Source organism: Eublepharis macularius, chromosome 1 (genome assembly GCF_028583425.1).
Source record: "Eublepharis macularius isolate TG4126 chromosome 1, MPM_Emac_v1.0, whole genome shotgun sequence".
NCBI lineage: Eukaryota > Metazoa > Chordata > Lepidosauria > Squamata > Eublepharidae > Eublepharis > Eublepharis macularius.
In genome coordinates, this window is record NC_072790.1 from 126,627,029 (window position 1) to 126,649,687 (window position 22,659).

The following is a 22,659-nucleotide window of genomic DNA, read 5'->3' on the forward strand; positions in this document are numbered from 1 at the left end:
AGTCAATATCAGGAACATTTCCATAAACAATGCCATAGAGTAAATAGATACAAGTTCACAAAGACATAGCATTAGTAGGAATCCAATACAACATAGTGGTGCTCATCCAGGTTTGTTAATTTATTTTTTTTAATTTACATTATTTATAGCCTGCCTTTCTCATTGAGACTTAAGGCAGATTACACAGTGTGAGTGAGTACAATCAATTTCAAGGACATTTCAATAATCAATGTAATAGGAGCTATAAATGCAAATTTGCAAGGATTTATAACCAGCAGAAATCTAATACAGAGCTGGAGAAATGCTGAAACAGAGCACATGCAATTCTTAAAATGATACCTTAAACAACATAAATCAAGCTAGAACTACCTGGTAGGATCATACCCAAAGAAACAGCACACAGTAGCATATAGTAGTAAAAGTCTGTCGTCCCTATCCCTCTACTGATGAATCCCTCTGAGATCACTTCTTTATAGTACAGCCCTCCTATCTGAGTGCACAAGTATTGCAAAGTGTTCTCGGAGACAGTTCAGAAACTGCAGGGAGCACAATATGCCATAGCTTACAGTGCAATCCAAAACAGTGCAATGCTAAGCAAATTTAAATGGGCTTAAACTGGAGTAACTCTTCTTAGGATTGCACTGTTAGTTCCTCAGGAATATTCAACCAGTATTATGGAACATACACTAACATTTAGTGAGTGTTCCTCTTTAACATAATTGGTGGTACAGACCCTCATCACACAGAGCCTCTTCTTGTATGAGACATCCTGGCATCTGCTGACAGAATGAGGAAAAATCAACTGGATATAAGGACTCACGCAAAAATATAATAAGGTGCTCATTGCTGCAGTCCCAAGGCAATGTACTGAGTTTCCAGTCAAGTTCTAAAAATATAACTTACTTTTGACATTGTTTATGAAATAGTTTTCTTGTTTCAGCAAGTTTTGGAGAACTGTTTGATCTAGCTATTCTACTGTATTGTATTTTCCTAAAATGCTAAAGATAGCGATTGGTTTTAATCTTGTGTGTTTAGATCTTTTAATTTTGCAGTTCTGTATTTATGTTGGATAGTAATACGACTTTTTAAAATAAATCTAAAATTCAGTTTACTTCTTTCTATGAAAGCAAAGATGCAAATACTCACAGTAGTCTTAAACCGTGAAAGAATTTCTACATGGTCATTGCTTTAATGATCCCAAAGTCTATAATAAAAGAGACTTAATATTAGAACCATTTCCAAAACCAGAAAAGAGCCTTAAAATCAAATTGCAAATTGGTTACCTTTTACTTTCCTGAATTTACCTCCTAATTGCTTGTGGGCTAACTGCACCTAGCTTCTGCTCCTATGTTCATTCCATTCATTTTTATTTCTCCATCTTCCAATAAAATAGGCAAGTTGAAATGGTTGTTATATTATGCTGTTGTTCATAATCATGTGCAAGTGTGATTCATGCTTTTACCACAGGATGGCAATCCTGCATAACATTTTACTTCTTGAGGGCAAAGCTAGGTACATAAGCATTTTATGCATGATCAATTGCCATCCCCTCCCCCAGTGCTACAGAAAAGAGGACTCTATATAGGGTCTTCTCCCCTGAGGGTTGCAAGGCCACACTGGATTTTTACACAGCTTTCGTCATCGTGCCCTAACTGAAGTAATCAGCAAACAGCAATGTTTGCAAGACAGTGGCAGAAGAGATGCTCTCAACAGCCTCAAACAATCCTGATGCTATAACCAAGGAACTGGATAAAGGAAGGACAGTTGTCATTACAGACACTGGAATATATAGGAGACTGAGACAACTCTCCTACACCACATTTTGCAAACAGCTATCCGTAGACACGAGACAATCTGTATGGGAAAACCCCAGGAAATTCAGCTAGGCACGTTCTATCTGGTAATTCTAAATACACAAGCCTGACAGCCCAGGATGCCTCACTGTCCCAGGTATTGGCACAATCATTTAGAGCTATCTGATCATGTGAACTCCATTGTCAGGCCCTGTGCCATCAGCATCCTGTTACTTGTGTGATACTCGTGACTTTCTCCATTGACAGTTTCCTGGAGATACAATTTTACCCATCCTCCACAACAGACTATGAGCCACCAGGAACATTATCCCTGACTATTCCACAGCAGACCTTGTTATCAAGTTCTGCCACTTTGTCCTCACAAGTACTTTAGATTCCACAATCGATTTGACAGACAACTGACACAGCCATAGGTACCAACCCACAGCACCAAAATATGCAAGAAGTAAAAAAGCAGATTGACAAATCTGACAAAGCCTATTATAGTCCACTATAAGACTGGCTGAAAGGAAGTAAGAACAGAACACCACTTGTTGCTTACAGTTCAAACCAGTCCAATGCATTGGATCTGCATCCTGCCCTGAACAATCACATTTCTCTTACGTTGACCTTGGATGACAGACTGCCATGGTACTGCTCCTGACAAAGGGAAATGTAGAAAAGTCCACTAGTCCAGGAGGAAGTCAGGCTGGGGCAATAGCCTTTTCTTTTGGGGTCCAAACACCTTGTATATGCTGTCCTGCTGTGCCTTGTGATTCTCAAAAGCTTCTCTGGCTTAGTCTTCCCTCCTCCTGGTCCTTATGAGTCAGAGGTTAAGAAACTCATAAAATAGCTAATGTGCTTTAAACTTGCTCTCATGTTTGGAATCGTTTGCAATACACAGAGGTTTATGGTTTCTCTCTCTGCTTCTCCTCTGCTGAGGACTGGTGTAGAATTGTAGACTCCTGTCTTATTTGGTTATGATGATGCACTGCCTGTTATGAATCCCACATCATTTGCTGTAGCTATATACATCTTTCTAGTGTTTCTACCTCTATTTTTTTTACTATTTATTCATATATAATGTATTTGATTTTGTTTGCTTGTGTAAAATCGCTGAATTAGAACTGACATTAAAGACTATCCCTCCCCTGCCACCCAAACTTAACAGGGACTTTTGTTTCCTCACTATCATCTATTTTTGTTTATCGTATATACTCCACCTTTCTCTGAGGCTCAATAAGAACTAACATGGTGCATATCTCAAGAGTTACAGATGTCAGTTCAGCTATACCTTTGTGACTTCCTCTTGGATTTGCTTATCTTGCACTAGATTTTGTTACTCCTACTTTGACTGTTAACAGTTGGGAGTCATCTTCATTCATCTCAAATGAACAGATTACTCTTTTTATTGGATCTTGTTGTAAACCAGCTCCTCTCTGTAAAACCTGCTACCACCTTCCTGTTGTAAATATAAAAGTATCAGCCAAAGAGAGGTCTGTTTCAGAGCATTTGACGTATGAAAGCTTATGCTCATAATCTCTTAATCAATTTTTTTACCTCTTTCTCTTATGTAGTACAGATTCAAACTGGTACCTTGGCATGTGGGGACTTAGACTTTCTCTCATACCATTTTTTTCAACTGGAAGCACCTTGGGATCCCCTACTTGTGTTGTTGGAGGCTCCATATGTACTAATAACATAAACATATGTTTCCACAATGGGGCAAACAGCAGCTCTCCGGGGCCATTTCAGGTTGAGAAACGGCATGAGGGAAGAGCTTAAGCCTTCTCTCCCTATATGCCAGGGCCCTTCTGATCCAGATCAGACCCTTGTAACCAGTGAAAGATCTGCCTGCTCCCATTCTGGAGGGGGGCAGAGTTTAGCAACACCTTCAAAATGACAACGCTCACTCTGTCTCTCCCCCCACCCCGCCCCAATTTCTTTAACAAGGCTCCTGTGCCAACCCGTAGTGAACGGTGAAGAGATGGAGCTTGTGAATGCTGTCTCTGTGCTCCTCATTCTCTCACTTATACAGTAGGGTCACGCTCCCCACCCTCCATCTGAAAGCAGCCACAGATGTGATGCGATGTACTCTATAGCATGTAGTTATGCAACCCAAATAATATTCAGAGACCATTCCTACTTAGTGGAAATTCATGGTCTGTCAAAACAACACATCTGCTTGTAAGAACTGAAGTTATAGTAATAGCACAATGTTTATTTCAGCAGAGCCTTGCAGCACATGTATGAAGGGTTACTGGAATGGAAGAATGGCTACCTGCAAAGAAGAATGTTCTAGACTCAACTGACAATTTCTGCTGATTCCTTCTTCCTGCAACAAACTGCCCTCATGGTTCCTCAGGGCCCTCCATCCCCCAGAAGCAGCATTTTAAGGAGATCAATGGGTTGCGGTGGAGGCAGAAAAGTTCCATTTTGCCACTGGAAAATTTAATCTAGATCTAACCTATAGTGAGAGTTGCTTATATACATGAAATTATTATGTATGACATGCAAATGGAAAGAAAATTTCTCTGCCCTGTTTCTGCCACATTTCTGTTGTACAGACAACATATTGTTTTAGTACAGGACAAAATCTTTTCCAAGAAATACCTCTTGTAGAAAAATAATTTGCATGTACAGTGAGTTTTTACTATGCTACTTTGTTATGGGAGCAAAGAAGAATGCTATCTTCAGATCAAATGTATGATAATCATCTATGCCATGATTCTTAAGACTGTTTGGTGTAAACTACAGGATGCATTTTATATGTTTGGTATGGATTGTGGAAAAAGAATTTTAAAAGCTGTAAAATGCACACGTGTGTAAATAGGTCTCTTTGGGGCTTTTTTTCTGGGAGAAGAGGTGGTGGAACTCAGTGGGTTGCCCTCAGAGAAAATGGTCACATGGCTGGTGGCCCTGCCTCCTGATCTCCAGACAGAGGGGAGTTGAGATTGCCCTCCGCGCTGCTCAGCGGCATGGAGAGCAATCTAAACTCCCCTCTGTCTGGAGATCAGGGGGCAGGGCCACCAGCCATGTGACCATTTTCAAGAGGTTCCAGAACTCCGTTCCCCCGCGTTCCCCCTGAAAAAAAGCCCTGGGTCTCTTTGAGACTTACTTCTGAGTAAACATGCACAGGATTAGGCGATTAAGTACAGTCAGACTTCCATTTTACAGTTAACTGACAGCCAAATTTAGTGTAAAGATTATCTTTACACAAAATTGAGTGTCAATAGCCATTTATCTAATAGTTGGTGCCTTTACAGGCCAAAAGTTTGCCCCACTCCCAAATTCTGGCAATAAAAATTAGTCCAGATTAGTCCAGCTACTCTGAACCAGTCTTGAGCCTGTCTATCATAATTAACAGATATTTACTTCTCACACAGATTTTTAAAAGTCTCCTGTGAATCTATCTTTTAACACCTTTTTGCTTTCACAGGTCTTTAGAGTTCCATTAGGCATCCAGTGCTAATTAAATGGTGTTGTCAAATAATGCCAGGCACTTTTCTGAAAACTAAAAGCATCTAATTAGTTAAACTAGAGATTACATATATTAATAATTTCAAGTAAATAGTAGCTTCATGTGCTATAGTGTGATTATTAAAAAATATGATGAAAATCTAGCATTCACTGCTGCTTCACTGATGTGTGACACAACTACAATGTTTTCCAGACTTGCAATATTTACAGTTTCAAATTATCATCCAGGATGAAAAGAGAGTTAAACTATTATTTCTTTAAAGAATTCCCACTGAGGTGCCACAGTGGCACTTTTTGTTTTCCCATTTACTATAATTTAAACCTTTGTTGTTGTTGTTTTTGAACACCTTAAGCTTCACCGTCTCCCCTGTGGTGTTTTTTACAGCAATACTCTCTGTGCAAATCTCTAAAAACCTAAGAGACAGTTTAAATTAAACAGAACTTCAGTTCAGATGGGGAGTGAAACTGTTCAGATCATTTTCAGAAGTGATAGTAATGATGAGAATTTTCCCTAAGAATGCCTTCTACTCTTTTTAAAAAAGAATCAGGCTTTAACAGTAATTCCTTCCTGAAGAAGGTTAAGGATTTTTATTGTGACCCTTTATCTGAATCCTCCTTAGTTAGGAGATATGCACGGACATAGAGGGGGAAAAAACTATTGTCAACAGTGGTGTCATAAAGCAATGAAATGCAAGGTGATAGTGTGTAACATTTCTCTGAAAAGTTTAAATAATGATCATTTACAACAACCATAATAGGTGATAACACAATCTTCCTAGACATGCTAAGCTTATACAATGCCTTTAAATGAGATATGATCCCACTGTTTTTATTGAGGAATAATAATACGGTGGCAAACATCCTAATTAATTTTGAAATTCAGCAGTTTTACACTGGAGTCTTTCTTTGATGTTGTTTTGTTGAAAAATGGTGATTTCCACGTCAGCAGTAGAGTATCCTGAAAATAGGTTCTCGGGTGTCTTGTGAACGGCTTCCAATAATGCTTCTCTCATGGGCCTTGGGTGGTAGACCAGAAGTGCACAATGTTAGATGGAATAGTAACCATTTGTGGTAATTACTTCCACAATATTTAAAAATAATTTCGTAATTAAAAAAATATTTTAGCTGCTTTTTAGCTGTGATTAATTTTAAACTGCCCTGTATCTTCTGAAGGTAATGTATGTCTTTCTAAATAAATAAATAATTTAAATCAATATGTAATGTTTTTGGAATATCACAGATGTGTTTTTATTAAATATAGTCATTAAGATAGTGTAGCTGTATAGATTTGTATAACTCTATTCACAAAAACAGCTTTATATAAATTTAATTACTTAATTTACTGGGATGATCTAGATTCTCAGAAACAGTAAGATGAATTTACACATTATATTATCAATTTGGTAACAGTTACTATAACTTGATAACCTGAATGTGTATTGTCAGCCTTATTTGTGTGATAGGACAGAATGATCCTATCATACAAATAGCCTATATGTGTGGATCAGCCAAAGTCAAAAGGTTTTATTGAAAGCTTCAGTCTTCCTCAAAATTAGGTTGCAATTGTTTTCTACTAGTGTCAGGTTGGTATATTGGTTTGCAACTCAGCAAAACAGTTCTGGCATCACACCAGGGACAATTTAATTAATCAGTATCTTAGACCCCTGCTTTGGGAAAATAAAAGAGCTTGTGCAGGAGGGCAAACTAATAGGAGCCAAGTAGAATCTAATTTATATTATGCTTAAATCAATTTATTCCAGTATCCTCCAGAATGCAGAAGGGTCTCAAATTGCTTTTCAGCTATTAGCATAGCTGAATATGTAAAGAAGTAGTTACATTCAGGCCAGTCCAGAAAATACACAAACAGAAAGCCACAGAGAATACATTAATGCATGATGAAGATTTCTGAGAAGAGTAGTGTTCTACTCTTTGGTCTTAGGCTTTAAGGATTCCCATAAATTCTGTCTCATAAAAGTGCAAGTGATTCACTCGTTTTCTATCATTTACTATTCGTTGCTTAATTTGACTGACTGATTGTGTTGCAATGTGTACAAGTAGCATCTAGGGGACAGTTTTCTGCTTTGCATGTCTTCAGTCTTGGCCCTTCAGAGCTCCTGTAGCAAACTGATGGCTGCTGAGGCTGACTAACATACAGACTGAGCAAGAGTGAGAGCTGAATAAATATCTGTTTATTGGTTATAAAGCTGCTATGCCATGATATTCCAGATACAATATATGGCAACAAGGATAAAATGAAACTCCATCTTGACAAACGATTGGCCGCAAAACGTGCATTTCTCTATTTTTTGGTTGACGTATTTCCTTAAGACAGGAGAAAATGGCTGCCACTATGGGGACTATGACACAATTAGAACTACGGCAACAAATTTGGGAGGAATAGTTTGAAATTATCACACATTTTTTCACTACAAGTGATGTAACAAATGAGGATGTAACCTATACCATTTACACTCTTGACTGAAATAAAAAATCCTAAGGTGGACCCTATCTGCATTACATTGAATGTAAATAACAAGGTATCTTTTGAATTGGACACAGGTTGCAGTGTTACTCTTGAGTCAAACCTCATTTGAGGCGTTAGAGTGAGGAGGGGACCCTTACTGCAGCCTAGTACAATTAAATTGAGAACATATATAGGTGAAATACTTCAGTTACTAAATGATGTTGAAGTCACTGTGTCCTATGAAGTTGAAGTAAAATTGTAGTTTCAGGCAGTGGACCCAACTTACTAGGAAAGAAATGGTTAGCTGATTTGGGTTTGATGAACAATTTCTTCAGGCTGGAGAAGGAATTTTTCTTGGGAGATGTTTTATCTATGCACCAAGAGGTTTTCCAGGAAGAATTAGGTGCTATAAAAGGTATGGTGGCAAGAATATGTATAAAATCAAACAATACGCCTCATTATTTTAAACCTAGATCAGTTCCTTTTGAAATGAGAAAAAAGTAGAAATGAAATCGGAAAGATTATTAAAAGCAGGTATTATAGAGCCTGTAAAGTTTTCAGAATGGGCAGCTCCACTTGTACCCGTGTTAAAACCGGATGGTTTGGTGCATATATGTGGAGATTACAAACTGACTGTCAATATGATAGTACAGTTGGAACAATACCCTATTCTCAAAATAGAAGATCTTTTTACAGCAAAATTAGATATGAGTCAGGCCTATCAACAACTTGTTCTAGATGAAGACTTGAAGGAATGTGTTACAATCAATACGCACAAAGGTCTCTTCAGGTATCATTGCTTACCTTTTGGAATCTCTTCTGCCCCAGCAATCATTCAAAGGACCATGGAAAGATTAATTCAAAGGATTCATCATGCAATCATTTACTTGGATGATATGTTAATCATGATGATCACAACACAGGAACTGTCAGTCCTTGGCAAGTAAATCCCTAAGTTCTCTACAGCAATCACACAGGTGAATTGGTAGAAGTAACTTTTATTAGAGATCTATCAGGTTCAAGGTGCTCAGACAGTGGAATTGGCAGAAGTGACATATTGAGGGAAAGCGTGGTTAGTTATAGGTTGATGTCCCACCCCCAGGTTAGTAGCCTGTTGGAATTCTGGCATGAACGCCAGAGACAAAAAGTATCAGAGTTTAGACTACAATAAGGAACAATTATCAAATGGGGAATGACATCATTCGTGTTCCCACAGAAGATACATTTCAGACTGGCTGCATCTGGTCTCAAGGCCATTGGTGACATAAGTGAAAGTGTTCGACTTCAAAGCAGAGATAACACACTGAACTTCCAAATAACAGGCATTGAATGGTACTCAGAACTAATTCAAAGCAGAGATAACACACTGAACTTCCAAATAACAGGCATTGAATGGTACTCAGAATTCTGCATAGTGTCAGAGGACCAATAGGTTACATATAACATATACATGGCATATACTGCAGGCAGGCATACATGACATACTGCCCCCTCCAAAATAAACTCCCCCCTTACATGGGTCCCGGTTTCTGAGGATAAGCTTTATGGAATTTGCTAATCAGTTTTGGGGCTTCTACATCAGAGGCTTTCACCCACTCCCTCTCCCCCTCATAAAAATCCATCCAACGTATTAGGTAAAACAATACTCCTCGTTTTAGCTTTGAGTCTAGGATTTCTTTGACTTCATAGTGCTGCTGTCCATCCACGAGAAGGGGGTGGGATTCCACAGTCTGGATGCTATTTGTCAGGAGGGGGAGCTTTCTTCAGGAGGCTAAAATGGAAAACCGGATGGATATTCTTTAAGTTCTTGGGTAGTTTTACCTCCACTGTTACTTCATTTATAATCCTTACAACCGGAAAGGGGCCCAAGAATTTCCAGCCTAGCTTCTTGCTTGGCTGCTCTCCCTTTAAGTGCTTAGTAGATATGTATACATAGTCTCCCATTTGTAATTCCCAAGGGGTTGATCTCTTTTTATCAGCATAGTTTTTGTAATCCTCTTTGGCGTTTTCAAGAGTCTTTTTAATCATGTCCCATTGTTTTGTTAGTTTAGAGCAGGGGTCCCAACCTTTTGGCGCATTAGAGAGCCCAATGCCTAAAGAGGGCCACAGCTTAAATCAAAATGTACCAAAACTATTAACCTCCCCATTTAGATCAACAGTAAATATTCAGAGGTCAATGAAGAAATGTTAACTTGAATGCAATCCATTTTGGAACAACATTTTACTGTAGAATCCTTTTATCTAACTACACATGCTAACCTAGTCAGTGTGATTTTGGAGGCTCTTTCTGTCAGCCAAGGCATTAATGTCCAAGTCAAGGTTTGTGACATACACCCTTAAAATGTCATGTAAATGTTCATCTGTAAGTCGTGACCTACACTTGGATTTCACAATTTTCATCTTGGAAAGTTTTTTCACAGATGTATGTGGTGCCAAAAACTGTGAACAATCCTGCAGGAAATTTCTTTAGGTTGATAAATGTACCAGGTAGACCAAAATAGAAATTGAAGACTATTTTCTTTGTAAATGTCTCTCAGAAGATCACTGGCTTGCAAATCAATTAGTTCCATCTGAAAAAAGTTACTTGCATCTTCTGGTGCTACTTCAAATGAAACATTCTTATTTCCTCTCTGTGCTTACACAATCAGTGAATCTGTTCTGGAATTCCACCTGCAATAGGTTCAATGCTTTGACATGTCCTTCAACATGGAATTGTAAATTCCTGTCCTTCTCAAATTTTAGTTCATTGTAGCATGAGAAGTTTGAAAAATTTCTTTCACTAACTTGCTTCCCCAATCAAAAATTCAGCCAGAGTCAGAAAGTCAGAAAGTACTTCTAGACTTTTCTCCTTGAGAAAGACATCAACTTCATGACAACGACTGAAAAAACTTTTGAGGACTTTGCCTCTGCTAAGCCACCTGACTTCTGCATGGTACAATATGTCTCCATATTCTGCATCTATCTCTGAGAGAAAATTTTGAGACTGATGATGAGTAAGGCCATGATGATACCTGATGTTATTAATGCTGGATACAACAACACGCATCACACTTTCCCACTGAATAATCTTACTACAAAAGGCTTGCTGATGGATGATGCAGTGAAATTACATGGGACATGTACCATTTAATTTCAATATCTCTTCATTGATTCTTGCAACTACGCCAGTTTTACTTCCCACCATATTTCTTGCACCATCAGTTGTAATGCTTTTCAATTTATCCCAACTCAGACCAAGATTTTCTATTGATTCACACACCTTCAAGAATATGTTTTCTGTAGTTGCAGTGTCTTTCAAACTCTGCAGGGCACACAACTCTTTTGTAATTCTGAAGCTGGAATCTATCCTCCTGATAAATATTAGTAGTTGAGCAGTGTCTATAATGTCATTGCTCTCATCTAATGCCAAAGGGGGAAAAAAAACAAAACTTTTTGCCTTGGCAATCAGTGACATATGCAGCTCTTTTCCTAATTCTTCAACATGCCTGGTGATTGTAGATGCTGGTAAACTGACACAACTAACACAAGATACCTTATCAGGACATATTTCCTCCATTACTTTAACCATGGACTTTAAAACAAATTCACCATCAGTGAATGGCCTACCACTCACAGCAATACATTTAGCAACAATGATAGCTGGCCCTCACAGTAGATAGATTCTCCTCAAAGTGCTTTCTAAAACTATTTTGCTGCAAAAACATTGATTTTTAAGAGAATTTATCTTGTTCATTTGCACCTCTCCTTGATATACTGAGTAGCTTTTGTGACAGGATTCAAAGTGCCTTCTAACATTGTATATTCCTTTAATACTAAGACAGTTTCAAGACATATCAGACAAACTGATTATCTTTGTTTAAAACAAAGTACTCAGTAGTCCAGTTGTCATTAAAGACATGGTGCTCATCTGCAATTTTTCATTTCTTTGAAACAGCACTTTCTTTTGGAGACATCTTCTTACAATTTTTTAGCAGAGCAGCAGTTGCAGAATTTCAATATTATCCTTGAATAAATAAAAATATGAAAAGTCAAGTTTTAGGGGTCTAACTCTTCCCTTTCTCATCAAACTCACCCCACTCTAGCTGCTATTAGCTGGGGGTTTCATTTTTTTTATTTTAAATTTTATTGTGTAATTTTATTACACAAAAACAACATTTTGAAACATATAACAACTCGGTATAAGCAACAACTTGGTACATGAAAGGTAAGTTACAATCATAATGTGAGGCTAACATATAAATATTAAAGAAAGAGTGAATGAAAGGGCAGCCTCCTGCCTGGAGCAGAAGACAGGCCATTAACTTGCCTTCAAATGGTATGCAGGGTGTACATACACATCGCTGCCGGTCAGCCAAGCCTCAATCATGAGAAGCAAAATGGCAGCCGGGCAGAGGGGAACTTGGCTGGAGGAAGATGTGGGAAGGGGGATCCCATAAGCTTCCCTGCTAAGGGAGTACTCCTTCGCGCTCAACCCAAGGGGCCACTCACCAGCTCCTGCAATCCCTGATACATGAGAAGATTCCTAGCGGGAGTGAGTGGGGGAGGAGAGGCAGACGCAAGCAAAGCAACAAGTCAGAGCAACCAGCTCCTGTCTTGTTGCCTGCAGCAGCAGCCTCACCAGTAACCTTGGAAGCAACTTGGAATAATCTTGATGGGTGGAGCCTCTAGAAATGTTCAGTATGCAAAACTCTTCGTATCCTTTTTTTTGCAAAAATACCAACCCTTTGACTGTCCTTTTCCTGCCTTTTTTTGCAAAAGACATCTCCTGTACTCTTTCACACACCTGCTTTATACACATATATAGCCTTTAACATGGTAATGCATGGAGAGGGGGAGTGTAAAAGTTGAGCAAAGCAGCCAACTTTTTGCTGGCAAAGCACCCCAAATGGCCAAAACGCTAGTATGGAGGATAAGAGCAAGAGGGGGCTGGCAGAAGGAACCATGAAAACCAGAAGAAACAATGTTGCTATTGTGTTTTTTGCAAGAAAGGGAGACAAACAACAGCAGTAGCTGGTGCCTTTTGAAGTAGGAAGAATACTGTGGTTCTGAGGGAAAATGCCTTGAGAGTGATAGCAGAAAATAAGCAGGTTGGAGGGCCACACAGAAAGAGCTTGGGGACCGCATGTGGCCCACGGGCCACAGGTTGGGGACCCCTGGTTTAGAGCACCACTCCCCCAAATCACCTGGTTGCATAGTAACTGGGGTCTGGGTGAACGGCATCGCTGTGTCTTCATATCCTTGTGCTACCATGAATGGGGAGGCACTAGTGGATGCATGGACTGTGTTGTTATAACAATATCTGGCGAAAACTAAAAATTGGGTCCAATTATCCTGTTGGTAATTGATATAACATCTTAAGAACTGTTCCAGTACTTGATTAACCCTTTCGTTTTGACCATCGGTCTCGGGATGATTGGCGGAGCTGAGCCCCTGTTCAATCCCCGCTACTTTCAATAGCTCCCGCCAAAGTTGACAATGAATTGTACTCTGCAATCTGAATTTACCTTATCAGGAAATGAGTGCAGCCTTAATACGTGCTACATGAATAGACTGGCCAGTCTCTTTGTGGTGGGGATTTTAGACCAAGGGATGAAATGAGCTTGTTTAGAAAATAAATCCACCACCACCAAAATTACTGTTTTTCCCTTTGAGGGGAGGAGGTCCGTGATAAAATCCATGGAGACCACTGCCCATGGCCAAGAGGGGGTTTCTAAGGGCCGTAGCAGTCTAGGTGGCTTTTTGAATTTTAAGGTGCCAAAGTGCAAAGTGCTAATAAATATGAATATATATATATATATAAATACAGAAATCTTTACATACAACAATGTGGATGTAAGTAGATGGAAATCAAGGAGCCATTTCCATCTGCTTACATCCACCTGCAAAGAAAAAAGAGAATATGAGTATTTATTACCCTTTGGAAGATTAAAAGTTGATACTTACCTGTCTTTGTCTAGGGACTCCTTCGGGACTACTCTGCCACCTTCGCACCTTCATACAAGAGGATTTTAGTTTGAATGTAACATTGTTATATTGAATATTGTTTGGCCATTTGCCTCTTAGGTATTTAAATGTCATCCTTGCAAGCAGTGTTTTGTATTGAGATTTTGTATGTAGCTTATATGTAAAGAGATTTCTGTATTTATATATTTATTCATATTTATTAGCACTTTGCACTTTGGCACCTTAAAATTCAAAAGTATATTTATAAAATTTTATACATATCTTATAAGCTTTTTTATTGTCTTAGTCCCTTAGGTGTGGTTCTCCACTGTTAGTCCAGACATGCCTGATCCCGTCTGGGTGAAGGTGATGGGCGAGCATTGCCACGCCCAATACCAGCCTGATGAAGGGGGGTGGGCATTGCCTCATTCTCTGCTCCTAATCCTGGACAATGAAGGGAGGAGGGCATTGCTCCTGCTCCGTGCCTGATCCCAGCTGGGTGAAGGTGGGGGGCAGGCATTGCCACCTGCTCCACTCCGGATCTCAGCTGGGTGAAGGTGGGGGTAGGCATTGCTACCTGCTCTGCTCCTGATCCCAGCTGGATGAAGATGGGAGCGGGCATTGCTGCCTGCTCTGTGCCTGATCCCAGCCTGGTCTTCTCACTGTGGCATGTTCTCAGAAGGATGGGCTGCCTCTTCTGGGCTTCCCTCCATGTCAGCACCCTCTAGAGGTGAACCAGCATAGGAAGTGAGTTGTCTAGAATATGGTTAGCCATTTATATAGTAGGATAAAGATCTTCATGTTCTTCTTAATATTGTTGTTAGGGTATTCTGGTTTGGGAGTTCAGTAAAAATTTATGGGGGGGTGGGAATATTGTAATGGGTACAAGCAGCCTCTATTTTCTGCTTTGAGCGTCTTCAGTCTTGCCTTTCAGGGCTCCTGTAGTAAATTGGTGGCTGCTGAGGCTTGACTGAGAGGCTGACTAACATGCAGGCTGAACCAGAATGATAGCTGAATAAAATCCTGTTTATTGTATAGAAAACTGGCTAATCATGGTCTTCAATTAGAGACGGGTTCGAACCACAAAAAAAACAAACCATTAGGTGGTCCGTGAGTTTTCATGAACCAGGAACCATGAACTGGCACAAACTGGGGCAAGTTTATGAACCAGTTCGTGGGGTTTAAATGCCCCTTTCCAGCCACTTAGTAGTGGCAGGGAATGGGGCATTTGACAGTTTAAAGGGCCCTTTCCTGTCTTGCAAGTGGCAGGTCCCTTTAAATTATCAGCTAGCAGGTGGAAGAGGGGGATCCACCCCCTCACTGCCTGCCAGCTGATAGTTTAAAGGGACCTGCCACTTGCAAGCGGCAGGGCCCTTTAAACTGCCCAAACCCCAGCCCCACACTTACCTTGCCCTGTGGGCCCGTGGCATCCTCCCCCTCCTCCCACAAGTGGCAAGAAGGCCATTTGAGAGGTGGGAAGGCTGTTTTTAGCTTTCTCCGCCACCCTTCATGCCCACACGACAGTGGAAGTGGCCAAAAATGGCCTTCCTGCCCCTTGCAGGAGAAGGGGGAGGACGCCGTGGGCCTGCAGGGCAAGGTAAGTGTGGGGCTGGGGCTTGGGCAGTTTAAAGGGCCCTGCCGCTTGCAAGTGGCAGGAAAAGTTTATATGGTCATTTCCCTGGGGAAATGGCCATTTAAACTGCCCCTTTAACACGACCCAAACGAACCAGTAGACCAATCTATGGAAACAAGCTTCCACTAACTGGCCTGGTTTGTGTGTTTTTTGGGGGTCGTAATTCGATTCGTGCCCATCTCTATTCAAGATACAACAGATAATAATTAGATGAAGAAACGAGAAAGATTTGAGAATTATAATATCTTTGGAAGTGTAGTCTTGGATATCAAATATAATACTGTTATATTTAATATTAGTATAATTTACTGAACTTTTGAAAAAGCAGTTTATCAGTTGTATCAATATATCTAATTCTCAGCATGGAAATATTTGTAGATACTTAAATCCAGAAGGTGGAACTGTGAACAGGCAAGACAGATCTAAACCTGAAAAATGTACATTTGCAGAAATATTGGCACTCAAAACACACACACATATATTGGGAAGTTAAAATCCTCCAAAATAATAGAAACAGCATCTCTAGCTTAAAGAAATGAATGCCCTCCATGGCTATTGCTAGGCAACCACAACAGTGTTGCCAGCTTTCAAGGTTTTGTTTCTGTCATTACAAGGCAAGGTCCCTTTCCAGGGCTGTTTTGGGCTTTGAGGGTGGACTTATCAGGGCCAGGCCTGGCAGCAACCATAGGGACAATTTAATACCATGTGACTTGCATGACTCACTCAAGCCAAGTTGCTTGCTATTGCCCAACAGCAGCGATCCCACGAAAGCCAGCATGGTGTAGTGGTTAGAGTTTCATACTAGGATCTGGGAGACCCATGTTCAAATTACCACTCTGCCATGGAAGCTCAGAGGGTGACTTTGGGCCAGTTACACTTTCTCAGCCTAACTTACCTAACAGGGTTGTTTTGAGGATAAAATGGAGGAGAGGAGAATGATGTAAGCTGCTTTGGGTGCCTAATGTTGAGCTATAAACAAAAATATATCTGAACATAGGAGGCAGATAAATGGTAGGTTGGTAGGTAAGTGTGAAAGATAGAAGGAATCAGGAAAAGGTGAGGATATTGGGGGTGTTGGTAGAAGGCAAACGGGAAATAGTGTGCAGAAGGGGATACAGGGAAAAATGAAGTACTACCTGGAAATCCTTGTGGATTCCCCACCATGCAGCTAGGCCAGCACAGAAGTTTACTGCATGTAAACAAGCCAGGCAGATCCTACTGGGGAAGGGAAAGCTGAAGACAAGGAGGCAGATAAAGGTAGGTTGTCTGGTGAGTAGGAAGGACAGAAGGAAGCAGGAAAAGGAGAGGCTTTGGAGGCTTTAGGGCAGGGAAAAAAGGAAATAGTATGTGCAGGGGGGGAGGTGAGATGCTCCACAAGTTTTATTCTGTCTACCAACACATTTATAAATCCATGTTAATGTGTGTGGCAGGTGTCAATATCCTCAAGCTGACTTGCTACATGTCTGTTGGAGATGTGTATTTCCATCCAAATTTTGTGGGGAATGTCGTAAAAAATATCCAAGACATGACTGGCTATGTGATCCCATTGAACTCTAAAGATTAATAAGTAAATCCAGAACGGAATAAATAAATCTAGAAATTATTTTGAATCTGTTAATTGCAGCTAATATATGGATAGTGATGTATCAGGGAAAAGAATCCCCACAACTATTTCAAACTACTTGAGAAGGATTTTTTTTCCTTTCCAAACTGATATATTATAAAAGAACCTAGCAGAGTAAACCATTTACATCTAGATAAGTTTGTTCAGAGATGGATTTTTAAATTATATACTACAGTTAAAGTTTACAGCTTTTTAGCCTTATTTATATTAATTGCCCTTTATTCAATAGCTATACATTCTTTTTTAAGGCAAGGGAAAATCATGTTTCCACACAAGACTTTTGCAGCTTGATGAGCTTCATAGTGGGTTCTTTTCCTTTTAAATAGCAAGACATATCTTGACTCCCTCCATTCCCTCATAGGTAGCCAGAACTTTGACAGCACAGACTACAGGGAATAAATAAATCTGAGAATACTATGCATACAGCATTAGAATCAGAAATATTTTACCTAAGGCCTTATTTGTGCCAGGGCTTTTCCATATGAACCCTGTAACATTATCAAACCACAGTATGATTACTAAAATTATTCCTGTGGTTCATACACTAAAATTATTTCATTCAAATGTATCCACCTATTGATGAGTGGCCTCATCCTGACTTCTGTTTTAGTGTTCAACATAGGACTATATGTAGCAAGAATGCTACATACCGAATACTACATACAAGCTATGAGCCAAAACTGCACTAGCTAGACACCTGTTCACTGTATGAATCTAGCTTTACAAGCTGGTGATTTGTATCTCTATAGTTGCACAATAGTGGGATAACAATCCCCAAGCTGTAATATGTCAACATATACTTTAAAATTTCTGTAAAAAAGATGAAAAGAGGATGGATGTGGGAAGAAAATAAAAACAAAGTTACCTGGATGTTAGTACTTTTATCAAATAGTCCTGTACATCAGAAAACACGTAACAGAACACAAATTTTATTTGAGGAACAGTATATGCTCAATGACTACCCACACTTTGGGGGACATCAATGATACAGAATTATAAAATGAGAAAACTAGCAGAACTGCTAACTGTGCTTGTGCCATTTCAATGCACTCTGGTATTCCAAAAGACTATGAAATTTATCCCTGCTAGTAAACACCATAGAGAACCCAACTAAAAGTACACTATCTTTGCCCTTTGAGCTCTATAGCTGGATGATGGAAAATGACTATATAAATGGTAAGCACATGACAAATGTCTTTCTAATTTCTGGTTTTACAATTGGAGTTATTTTTCTTGTTCTCATTGTAATGGGAGCTATTATTGACAGCTGGGTAAAATTTCTGAAATAACAACAGGTAGGAAATTTGTGTAATTTAATGTTTTTCCATATGAAACACCCTCCAAACAGAAAACTAGGTATCAGACAGAAAAGGGATTCCCTGTCACATTAGTTTTCTATGTTCCGGACTATCATTCTATGTTCAGGATAACAGAGGAACACTCAGTCACATGAGTCCCACCTCCAGTTTGCTACAGCCACACACTTCAGCTAGCTTTAAGGCAAAGATTATCCCAAATCTTTACATCCTTACAGCCCTTCCTACTTAGGTATTGATTTCATGTAGGAAGTTGTGTATACATTCTCCTCAGCACAAATGCAAGTAGGTCACAAGTACTGTGCCATCTTCTACATAATTTTGGTTTTCTTTTTTTCACAGAAGTACTTCCTATGCAGAAGATGCATAATATTTGCAAAGCAATCTTCTGGGAAGATAAGATTTAGGAAAAATTAACATTTTCAGCAGGGATCGTCAGGGGGCGCAGCGAATCCAAGTTGGAGAAAGATGGTAGAAAACAGCGCAGATAGACTGAGAACAGGACCAGAAGCGACGCTGCCGCTTGCTTCATATCGGTATAGCTAACAGGGCTCTGAGGAAAACAACTAAACCTCGGAAGATTGCTTCTTGAGCCCCGCGTCCTACATGTAGGTGTGTGTCAAATTGTCTCTGTATTTCCCACGATTTCTTCTACAAGCCAAAAGAGCCCCTTCTCCAAATACATAGCTTTACACTTCTGTTCTCCAGTCTTTCTGCACGGGGGGAAAAAATTGGCAATCCCGCCACAGAGTCCCCCCCCCCCCAATTAAAAACTTCTATTCATTGTGCCCTCGTGAAAGCAGGGAGCAGCGAAGTCGCAACTAGCAACCTTTTCTCTCAAGGTCGAGAAACTTGTAGCTTTTCATTAGTTAATTAGAGGAGAACGAAAGAACGGTTAGAAAGACGGCAACATATTAGAAACACATAACCGTTCCACTCGCAAGGGAGCCTAAAATTGTCCTGGAAAAGGGTCTGCCTGATGGAAACCACAAGAGAGTACTGGCGAGAAAGGAGGAGCCCTCATGGCTCCTCCTTGCCGGCCTCATGGGTGGGGGCAGGAGAGACGTGTACAGGTGCCACCCCCCCCCCCAAAATCTGGTCTTACGCTTTTCCTCGGTGAAGGGAAAGCAGATAATTAAGAGAAAATAAGAAAACTGGGAAAATATCAAAAAACCCTCTTCGCTTAGGTTCCTCAACCGAGAAATAGCTGGTACCATTGGTACCATTAGCGGTACACTTACGACGTCGCCGAAATCCCCCGCCTCAATATTCATTTCTCTCTCCTCCCCTCCTCCGGCCACTGAGGCGAAAACCTTTTCCCCGAGGCGTGAGAAGGAAGGTGGGATTATTCCACGCGAGAAAGGCGGGAGGCAGCAAAACTGTTGAATTTAGCTTGTTTACATGGTTTAGCTTGCTACACGGCGGACGCCAGTTGCATGCCGCTTGTTTTCTCCACCCGAAAGGGAGAAGCAGCGCAAGGGAGTCCGGACAATCGTGGCGGGGCTGTTGAGTGGACCTGAGAAGAAGAAGAGAAGGCCGAAGGGATCGTTTTGCAGAATCTGACGAGAAAGCACAGGTCAGGGGAGGTGACGAGGGTGTTGCGCAAGCAGGCGAGCGCTGCAAGAGCGTGTCCAAGTCCTTTCCCTTCATTGACACGGGGCTAGATTAAAATCCTGGCGCGCTCACGGCTCAGCTGCGGTAAATAGATGTCTCGTTCATGGCAAAGAGGGAAAGAAACTAGGCAAGCCGGCGGAAGCAATGGCAGCAAGAGACTCGCCTGTATAGATGGGACCAGACGGGGACTTCTGGAGGATAGATGGCCGCTCCAATAAGCCCTTCTGAGGGGCCAGAGGCGTCCGCGTCGGATGGGAGAAGAGAAGAGGGACTGAGCTAGAAGATTCCGTTTGCTCCGCCAGCGATGTGTCGCGTTTGCGGTTGCTTTGGGATTTAGTTTTCGGCTTTCTGCTCACCACGCGTTCCCCCCATTAGTGTGTATTGTGCTTGGATTTTTCTCCCGCGGGCTCCTTTTGTACCAAAGGAGCTGCCGGGGGTGTTAAAAGTTGCAGTTCTTCCTAATTCTTCCTCTTCACCCTCGCCCCTTCTTCCATCATGTGCTCTAACATAGTCTATGAGTGGCTGAAGACCTTGAAGCTCTCTCAGTATGCCGAGTCCTTTGTGGATAATGGCTATGACGACCTGGAGGTATGCAAGCAGATTGGAGACCCGGACCTGGATGCCATCGGGGTCTCCATGCCACAGCACCGGCGCCGGATCCATGAAGCCGTCCAAAGGCTGAAGGAGGAGGATGAGACCACAGCTGGACTTTATTTCACCTTGGAACCTCAGCAACAGGGCTCCCCTTCTCCTGAGATCTACACTAGCCACCTAGTGGAGCAGTATGAGGCCAAGACTTGGAAGGAACCACCTGCTCAGTATCTTCATGGGTTTCCTGGGAAAGTAGCCTCTTGCAACAAGGAACTATTTACTTACCCCAAACTCAGACTGAAAATTATGATTAGGGATAAACTCATCCGTGATGGGATCAACCTTAGTAAGCTGCCTTACTCCAACAAGGTGAGTTGGTGCTGTGCCTTTTAAAATAAACTGTCTTCTTGTCTTCCTTGCTCCAAGACTTCAGTTGAGTTAGGATACATACTGAACTGCTAAAAGTGTTTGCAGAGATGAACTAGAACTCTTCTACACAGTCACTGGCTGGAGTTTGCTTGCTTCAAGTTTTTCTGCAGCTGGAGGCATTTTGCTGCCCCAAGCACTTTCCTACCTTGTCACCTGGTCAGGTGCACAGCTGCCTGCAAAAGCATCTCGCTTCCGCAGAGTTGGGCAGCAGGGGCGTGAGGGTAAAGAGAGGGTTTGTGCTACTCCTATGGATTTGGTAAGCCACTTAATGGCTTGCTTTATTTGGCCCTCAAACTGGCCTTGTTTGGGATTTACAAGTGGAACTTAGTCTTCCTGTTGGGCTGAAAACTCTGTTTTTTGTGTGTCTTGATGATGGTGATGATCAGGCATCTGACGAAGAGAACTTGATTCTCGAAAGCTTATGCTATAATAAAATTGGTTAGTCTTAAAGGTGCTACTGGACTCTTTTTGATTTTGATGATGGTGGTGAGAATTGCTTAGAAAAGTAAGGATGGAACTTCCACTCTGAGTTAAAGTTTGGAGACTTGACTTCAAAACTTGTCAGGATAGTTTTCAGTGTAGATCCTTTTCTCTTCTGAGAGTTACTCAGTATGTCTTATCCATATAAGATGGGTGCCTAGTGTTGGAACATTTGTGAAACAAGGTGACAGCTTAATGGTAATGCTGATATTGCTTACTATTTTCATTTAGTTTAATTTTCATTTAATATTTTGTCGTTTGATTCTTGGAAGACAGGAATGTGTTTGTGGAGAAATTAAGCCCTTTTGTTAAAGTCCTTGAGAAATATCCTCTTTAACTGCATGATCTACTAGAGATGCTAAAATACAAAGATTTTTAAAGGTGCAAACTTACTGCACAAAATCAAGAGCGATGACAGTACAGAAAAAAATCTATTATGGCTTTCAAAGAGATTTTGGAAAGTCACTTCTCAAAATATAATGTAAAATAGAGGAAGCTGTGGAAACAAGACAAAAATTTTGCTGTGAATTTTTAGTTGTTTTGTAAATGAATGATAACTTACAACCTAAACTTCGAAGTCCTACTAAATTCAGTTGAGTGTGTGTAGGACTCCAGACCAAATATTATGGTCTCTGTGTGTTCTCTTATGATGAAAGAGGTCAGTATTAGACACCTTATAAGAAGCTTTGGGATTAGTGATAGACAGTTTCTGCTTTAATGATTTTTTACAAGAAATGCCAGCAACTTTCCCACCAAGTTCAGTAATTGTCTTGAATTCTTAGGCTTTGTGCTTTTGCAAGAGGGATAGACAGCAACTTAATGGGGTTTTCTGATTATCAGCAGCATTGTGAATAAATTTCAGACTAATTCATTTTCACTGCAGAATTGGCTTATGAGGATGACAGGTGGAATTGGTATCCGTAACCTGGTAACTGTAATATAATTCAATAATAGTCTAAGCTTTTCATAGATGGGCTTTGTGCTCACAGGAAAATATTTCACAGTCGTCATGGACAGCACAGTAGATGATGACTGACCAGCATGCAGCAAAAACAGTTCTAAATGCAAATAGATGATGAATGCATTTGGAAGTAAAAATGTGTAGGAAATAATATACTGTCAACCTATCAATGCTAGTAGAGCACATTGGGGAGTGCTGCTTATAATCCTGGTCACTGTATGTTGTAAAGGTTGCAGATTAAATAAAAAGGTGTCAAATAAGGAGGACCATGCTGGTTGTCAAATACATATCAAAACTAATGCAGATATAAACCATATATAACTCAGCTGTC

The 22,659-nt window shown here is 40.5% G+C and overlaps 1 protein-coding gene across 1 annotated transcript; it reads left to right on the plus strand.

The window, feature by feature from the left end:
- Positions 1–20,362: 20,362 nt before the first annotated feature.
- SAMD5 (sterile alpha motif domain containing 5) lies at positions 20,363–22,403 on the plus strand. Its single transcript, XM_054971901.1, has 2 exons — positions 20,363–20,827; positions 22,338–22,403. Exons 1-2 carry the CDS (start codon positions 20,363–20,365, stop codon positions 22,401–22,403), a joined length of 531 nt encoding a protein of 176 aa, XP_054827876.1.
- The last annotated feature ends 256 nt before the right edge of the window (positions 22,404–22,659 follow it).